Genomic DNA, 8,670 nt, shown 5'->3' with positions numbered 1-8,670 from the left:
TGACGAATCCATAATCGTCACTACTAGTAGGGCAATAGTGACAAATTAATATATTCACTATTGCTCTGCAAAAACAAAAAAAAAAAAAATCTTTTTTTAATTACGGAAGTATTAGTGACGGTCATAAAATTCATCACTAATACAAGGGAAATAGTGACGAATTTCAAAATTCGTCACTAATACTTTGAAATAATAAAATTAAAATTATTTTAGAATACGGAAGACATTAGTGATGGTTTTAAAATCCGTCACTAATACTGGGAAAATAGTGCTGAATATATATATATTCGTCACCAATAATATAAAAAAAATGTTGAAATCATTTTTAAATACGGGAAGTATTAGTGATGGTTCTGAATCCGTCACTAATACTGTAAAGTAAAAGAATTTTATTTGTTTTAAAATGGAAGTATTAGTGATGGTTCTTAAATCCGTCACTAATAATGGGTCAATAGTGACGAATTTCTAAATTCATCACTAATACTGTGAAATAGATTTTTTTTTTATTTTTTTTAAAAAGTCGAATTATTAGTGATGGTTCTCAATCCATCACTAATAATGGGCCAATAGTGACGGATTTCTGAATCCGTCACTAATACTCTGAAGTAAATTTTTTTTAATTATTTTAAATGATAGTAGTCACGGTTATTTAGTCGTCACTAATGTTTAGCTTTTAGTGACGGATTTAATTCGTCACTAATACCACAAAAATTGTTATTAATATTTTCTCGGGATAAATTCTGCGTGAAAAATATTTTTGCGCGGTTTTCTCTCGATTTTAGTGATGGATTCAAATTCGTCACTAATAGTGCAGTATTAGTAACGGTTTCTAAAATCGTCACTAATACCCTACTATTAGTGATGAATTTGAATCCGTCACTACTAATTTCGTCATTAAAAACCAGTTATTTTTGTAGTGTTTGAATATTTATTGTGATATTTTACTCTTACTTCTTGCCAAGGAATTTTTGTGATTGTAGTAAATTTCAATATCTTCGAAAAACTTCTATTCACCCCCCTCTAGATGCACACTCGGGCAGACAAACAACAATAAGGCAATTTAGAAAACAAAATACAAAACCTAAAATAAAAATGAGATAATAATATAATATTATTTTCACCCTTTTGGGGTACTTAAATATGTTTCTTCAAAAACATTATATTTTTTTTTTCTTAATTTATAATCTTTAGTAGTATGATTTTAATTTACAATATTAAATTGGGTAAGTAATAATTTGCCACCTCTTCCAAAGGTTAAATGTACTACCTGATCTGGAGGATAAACCTTTCACCTTTTTAGGAGGTCGATTTTAACATCTCTTTGGGAGGTTAAAAATATATCCTCTTTAGGAGGTAAATATTTATCATCTCTTCTGAAGATTAGATACATAGCCTCTTCAGGAGGTATAACTCTTCGGGAGATAAATTATATAAAGCTTCCTCAGGAGGACTATCTTACCATTTTTTTGAGTGATTAGTACTCTTTAAACATTAAAAGACATATTCTCTTTCAGAGAATATTATATTCTTGTTGAGTAAAACTTACAAGAAATGAATAAATTAAATAAGAATTAAAGAAATAACTCAGTTGGTTAGAGTCTCGTGCTGATTATGTGTTATAAAAGATGTAGAAAATAAGTAGAAAAATTAAATAAGACGAGACAACGATTTTACGTGGTTCAGATATACCTACTCCACAGGCGGATTGGATCAAAGTTTCGCTACTTAGGGAGGAATTAAAATATGATATCGATATGCCCTTTTACAAAATATCTCTCCTTATTTCTTTTTTATCTTTCCTCTTTCTTTCTACTTCTATCTTTCTCTCTTTATCTTTTCCTACTCTTCCCTTTTTTTCATACTCCATTGGCTATGTGGGAGGAGGTATGTATAGCCTTCACAAGCTAGCCAATGCTAACTTTATTAGTGCAAACATATGCGGTAGGTTCACATGGGAAAATAATTAGTGCATACATATGGGGCAGGTTCATAGGGATATGAATGAGTGCAGATATATGGGGTAGGTTCATAGGACATGAATTAGTGCAAATATATGGGGCAAGTTCATAGGGATATGGGGGACATCCACTTATATTTCATAACACTCCCCCTTGAGCTAGACGTGTCGAAGTTGACGGTGCCAAAAGACTTCTCCCTGGGAGCTTTTTCCCCATTTAGAAGTAAAGTTAGAATACAAATAAACTTAGTAAACTTAGTTCATTTTAAGCACTCATGCTTCCAATTTGGGCATACGAGGTCCAAACCAAGTTTAGTCAGTCCTGACACGTTCGTGACATTGAGCTCGACATACCAGAGCTAACGGTTCCCAAAAATTTCATGTCAATTCAAAAATTATGTGCTTAGAGGTGAACTTAGTAAACTTAGTTGATTTTAACCATCCAAGTGTCCAATTCGAGCATACGAGGTCCAAACTGAGGTGGGTTAGTCTCGACACGTTCGTCACATCAAACTAGACGTGCTGGATTTGATGATGAACAAAAACTTCCCCCCGGATAGGTTTTTCCCCACTTAGAAGTAAAGTTAGAATACAAACAAACTTAATAAACTTAGTTCATTTTAAGAACTCATGTGTCCAAGTTAGGCATACGAGGTCCAAATCGAGTGTGGTCAATCCCTACACGTTCGTGACATTGAGCTCGACGTGCCGGAGTTGATGGTGCCTAAAAATTCCATGCCAATGGAAAATTATAAGTTTAGAGGAAAACTTAGTAAACTTAGTTAAATTTAACCACCCAAGTGTCCAATTCGAGCATACAAGGTCAACATTAAATTGGGTCAGTCCCAACATGTCCATCACATCAAATTGGAAGTCTCGGATCTGACGATGCCCAAAAACTCCTCCTTGGGAGCTTTTTCTCCACTTAAAATTAAAGTTAGAATACAATTACATAGTAAATTTAGTTCATTTTAAGCACTTATGGGTCCAATTCAAGCATACGTGGTCCAAACTAAATGCAGTCCATCCTGACACGTCTGTCACATTAACCTGGACATGTCGAAGTTGACGATACCCAAAAACTCCTCTCTAGGAGGTTTTTGCCCACTTAAAAGTAAAGTTAGAATACAAACAAACTTAGTAAAGTTAGTTCATTTTAAGTACTTAGCTAACGATTGAGGCATATGAGGTCCGAACCGAGTAGGGTGAATTCTAACTTATCAAACTTGGTTATTTACAATTGTATCATTTTCTTGTATAATTATTATTTTGTAGGGTTTGCGGCTATCACAACTCTACGACAATGTCAAGCACTACAGTCAGATGTGCATAACTTTTGACTTTTCCTGTATTTTTTGTTATCTGAACAAAATTATTTTTTATTTTTTAAGTTGAATTTGTATTTTTATGTATTTTAATTTTGAATAATTTGTATTTTAATTTTGATAATTTATGAATATTTTAGTAATTCTAGTTTAATTTTAGGCATGCTAAAATGTAATTATAGGTTTCTATAAAAATTTTCAAAAAAAAAAAAATAATTATTTCAAAGTATTAGTGACGGTACCGTCACTATATAATCGACATTTTCTCGCCTCAAAATCGTTACTAAAGTTCAAATATTAGTAATGGTTTTACAGTCGTTACTAATAGGTCATTATTAGTGATGGTTTTAATAACTATCACTAAAAGGGTAGCATTAATGACGGTTTAGTGACCGTCACTAATAGCGGCATATTAGTGATGGTTATTAAACCGTCACTAATACTTGAGTTTTAGTGATGATTTTGAATCGAGAACATGTCGATTTTATAGTGACGTTCTTTGGCTTTTAGTGATGACATTAAAACGTCACTAAAAGTGCAATAGTAGTGACGATTTATAGAATCATTACTAATAAGTATTAGTAATCACATATCTGACGACTAATTTCAAACTATCACTAATGCGAATCAAACCATCACCAATACTTATTAGTGACAATTTAGTATTTATAGTGACGGTTTGAAACCGTCACTAATAACCTTGCTTTTTGTAGTGTCTACTTGAGTTATAGAATTGATTCCATTGAGTGCTCTAACATCTTGCACTTGATGGAAGGTCTTTTCTTTGCACTTTACGACACTGCTAGAATTGTCAACTTGCATGCCCATATCATCTAGAGCGGCATCTTGTATTACTTGCACTTGTAAAATGCACCATTGTTAGGCACAATGCTCATGTTTGATGTTGCTACCATTTAGATGATGAAAACATTATGAGATGTAAAAGTAGTAAAAAAATATATGCCACAATGAACATAACAAACACAAAAAAGTCATTCTCAAATATAAACCAGTAATTTAACTTGACTAATGATCCTATAATTGTGTTCATTGCTTCTTTCATAGCATAAATGTTATCAATTATCAAATCATTATCAAACTCGTGACTAATTTATTTCTCAATATATATAACAAAGTAATTCATTATATACTTATCTTCCCCCTTCCTCCAAGCCTGATTCATTAAGATTTATAGCTGAAAAGAAAAAGCACAAATTTTAGACATTAATTATCTTTGAAGGACAATCAAATGAATAGACATTAATGGCGCATTTAATTTTGAAAAATATTTTTTGTTTTCTAATTTTTTTAATTTTTTAAAAGAGTTATAACAATTTTTATCTTATTTTTTAATTTTTCAAAATTTGTACTAAGAAGATGAAAAATAAAGGTTTTACTTAAATGTGCAAGATAGTTTTTTTCATTTTTTATTTTTTGATTTTAAAATAATATAAAAAAGACCAATTACTTTCTAATTTCCAATTTGTATATAAGAAAATATTTAGAATCATGAATTTTAGGACTCGAATTTGAATGTGTGTAAATTTAGAAGAAATTATATTGGTAGTCAATGCAAATTAAAGTCCAAAATTCTAATTCCATGCTCCCATACATTCAGTAAGGGTTAGAAATCTAAGAAAATAATGAAATGATGTTTTTCATTTATTGTATATAAATTTAATAATTAAAAAATAATGTGACATTTTTGTAATTATTTGAAAAAATAAAAAATAGAACTATTTTCATTAGCAAATAGTATCGAAATCGTTTCATTTAACACAAAAGTTGTAAATATGAAAATGTAGTCAACCTTTTTTGTATATATATATATTTTTTTAAGTAAAACCAAAAACCAAAAAGTGATCCACATCTACGCAGGCCCTAAAAAATTTTGAACAATCACCTGCGAACATGTATATATTTTTGGAAGTACAAACTTAACCATTGAATTGAAGCAACAAGGATAAGCAAAGAAAAAAAAAATTCTGAGTTTGTTTAATTAATAAGGATTGATATGGTTGCAATTCACTCGAACTTCGCCTTCATGTTCACCAGTGAGGACTTGAATATTTCCAAGCTTGACCATGGAGGCTGCAAACTGGTGGTGGAAGATGTGGGGTTGGGAAGCCAATGCCGTAATAAGGGGTGAGGTCCTAGAGTCGGTGTGCAGCATTTGATCTGTGCGTAGCAGCCCCATTTTCAGCTGCAGGTTAGTGTAGTAAGCGGCGTCAAAGGCTGCGGGGGTCGAAGCGTCTAAATCCACGTACTCTGAGGCCCATCTGCATTTTCTCCTCAGGTAGTTCAAATATTTGTGGTTGATTGAGGGATCAGGTTTCCCTGTTTGGTTGAAGTTGTAGAGCCTGTATTGAATGGAGCCGCAGGTAGCCCTTCCAATGGTGTGTGCTCCTAAACATCAAAATTATAGTAAAAATTAAATTTAAAATTAAGAAAAAGAATTAGCTAGCAAGCTGAGTAATGATATGCATTCGGGGGATGGATGATCACCTGAGAGGACAGCCAAGTCCAGTACATCCAATCCCTTGGACTGATAAAACTGGATGAGATGAGTGATGGTTTCCCGACCCATGGGCACCCTTTCGGCTTCCTTGGCAATAGAAACTCGCCCGTCCTTCCTCCCGTAGGGTACCCTCCAATATGGACCTCCAACGCTCACGGTGGCATCTCTCGCCGCCGATGTCAGAATGTCCGCGCACGACACCGTCTTCGGGCACTTCTTCTCAACCTCAGACTTAATATCATCCACCACTTCAAACCCCCGTAATGTCTTGCTAGCGTCGGCCGTCCTCTCGCTCCCCTCACCATTTAAGAGAATGGACGCATCACATCCCTGCGTGCGTGCATGGCCGTGCATGAATTCATTAATTATGTATACGTACTGATGGAGTTAAATAAAATAAATATTATAATAGATAAAGAAATGTTAAGGGCTCGTACAATTATACAAAATAATTTTTTCTTTTTTTTTTTTTATTTTTTTAAAAAATTATAAAACTTTTTTTTTTTTTTTTAAAGTTAAGATTCTTATTTTAAAAAAGTAGAAAATAAAGAGTTTGTTTACATGTGGAGAATATTTTTGATTTTTTTAAAGATTGCAAAATAGTTACAAAAATATAATTTTTTTTTTAATTTTTTAAAAATCTTATAAGATGATATTTGGATTCATGAATTTCGATAAGTTTTTCTTGTAATTATAGAAAAAAAAAAAATTATTTTTCACATCTAAAGGGATCTTAATTATCGTGGGGAGGCGTTCTTTGTTCCAACAAGATATAGGGTCAGGGGAAGAGCCCATACCCGGCGTATGCAGGCCCCAAATCTGGTCCTATATCTTGTCAGGATGCTTGCAAACCTTGGGAGCACTAATGCAGCCATTAATAGACAAGAAAAAAAATACTACAATATGTACAAAGTACCCTCACTGAGCAGTCGTGGAAGTGTAGCCTTAGGAGACTGGGGGCGAGACTGTAATCCCTGTGCATCCATTCTTTCACTTTTCTGTGAACAATTGCCTCGAGATCTGGACAAGTATTACGATAGTAGTTGAAGGAGAGGTAATTGGGCAAATTCTCCTGCGGCGTCTGGTCGGCTGGAATATTCTGTGTAGATGAACTGGGGATTCCCTTGGCGACGGTTTCAGGCGGTAGTTGGTGGTAATTGTCAGCTTGGGCTGAGGCTGTGGTCAGGTGAATAAGAAGAATTGCTGGAATTAGAATGAGAAGGGCGAAGGAAACTGAAGGGTTCATGGCTGATTTGACTCACTCGATCGATAAGCTAGGCAGCCTTCAGCATGCAAGAAGGGAAGAATTTGCTGTTTTCTTTCAATATGGTTCATAATGCATCCTTTGGTCGATTTATATACAACAGTTTGGTAACGAATAGGATAGACGATGATTATATCATATATTTATGTATATTGCAATCTGTGTTTGGTGAAGAATGGAGACATACGTGGGACGCACCTCCGCACTCACGAACGACATGCCAGCATGTAGACTTGGCAATAAATTTTTTATTTTTTTTAACCGGTCTAAAATATGTTTATCTATGCATTCACACACGGAAAAAGGGGGAAAAAGGGAAAATAAATAAATATTTTTGCCAAACCTAATACCATGCACATGTAGGTGGAACCAAAAAGTTAGCCAAGCAAAACCACAAACACTTAACAAGGAAAATTTGAAATCTAACCATGGCAAAATATTAAATTATGACCGTTATCATATAATGTGACTTAGATTTTTTTTCTCCGTCTTTTTAAAGAGTAATCTCATTAAAGGGAAGAAGGCAAGCAAGTAGCAAATGGGATGTAACTCGGATTATTAAAATTCATGTCAAACAATATTTTTTAACTTGGACAATACCAAAAAAGAGATTTTAGCAGGTGAGAAAAAAGGTTGGCATAACTTTTAGTGGCAATTCCAAATATATAGCTTCTAGCAACAAATTTTCAAATTGCTGCTAAAAGTCCAGGGAACTACTATATAGTAGTTACGAAAATTGGCACTAAAAATATAGAAATCATTGGTATAGACCATGAACAAAATTAAGCCTACCCAACCTTTAGCTAAAAAGAAATCACGGCTAAAATGGTATTTATCTGCTAGTAAAAGTGCAGTAACTATATACTATAAAATTTGAGCTTAGAAAAATTAAATTTCGTCAAACTTAAAATACATGGTATAGTCTAAAGCCATTACAAATATCATTAAACTACAGAAATGTGTGTTTTCATCGCAAATAGTACATATGTTCTACAAGCTCAATTACAAACACAACTAACATCCTTTAAAGTTGGAGTTGCCACCACATATTATTTGGTCCATTAGTGTCCATCCTTTCCATTGCCTTCACTTTTGTTCGTTGAATGATTGAAAGGTTGTACTCATGCTAGTTTGGTATTAGTAGTCATCGATGCTTGCATCTGGTAATTTGTCAAACATACAAATAATTTGTCAACATGAAAACTAATAAGTTAATCTTAATTAGTATGCTACTTGATTAATGTTATAAAAAATGGAAATCTAAAATATTACACTTCAACAACATTACTGCATATATAATAGTAGAAAAAGGTAAATTAAATAGTAAAAAAAATGTCATGAACAACATGGAGGCATAACATGGAGATCTAGTGTCAAATGAGACTTTTGGTAGTTGTGAAGAATTTCAAAGATTTCACTAGGATGCAGCTAGTGATTTTGTACTTTTTGTAGTATTTGTTTAAGGTCGACTAAAAGATTACAAAGCTCAATACTATGATCTAAGATGATAACAATAAAGTGCGTTTCCTTTTATCAGAAGAGGGATGCATTATAAAGCTTGATGCGCTTACTTAAAAAAAATCAAGAAGAAGCAAATTATGACAAT

General features: G+C 33.1%; 1 protein-coding gene across 1 annotated transcript; it reads right to left on the bottom strand.

The window, feature by feature from the left end:
- Positions 1-5,281: 5,281 nt before the first annotated feature.
- On the bottom strand, positions 5,282-7,046 carry LOC131160811 (peroxidase 7-like). The gene is made up of 3 exons (XM_058116693.1): positions 6,717-7,046; positions 5,788-6,130; positions 5,282-5,688 (listed from the first exon to the last, which is right to left on the bottom strand). The coding sequence occupies exons 1-3, from the start codon at positions 7,044-7,046 to the stop codon at positions 5,282-5,284; spliced, it is 1,080 nt and encodes a 359-aa protein (XP_057972676.1).
- Positions 7,047-8,670: the final 1,624 nt, after the last annotated feature.

This window comes from Malania oleifera, chromosome 7, assembly GCF_029873635.1.
Source record: "Malania oleifera isolate guangnan ecotype guangnan chromosome 7, ASM2987363v1, whole genome shotgun sequence".
NCBI classification, from domain to species: Eukaryota; Viridiplantae; Streptophyta; class Magnoliopsida; order Santalales; family Ximeniaceae; genus Malania; species Malania oleifera.
This window is presented reverse-complemented; position numbering and strand designations above follow the sequence as displayed.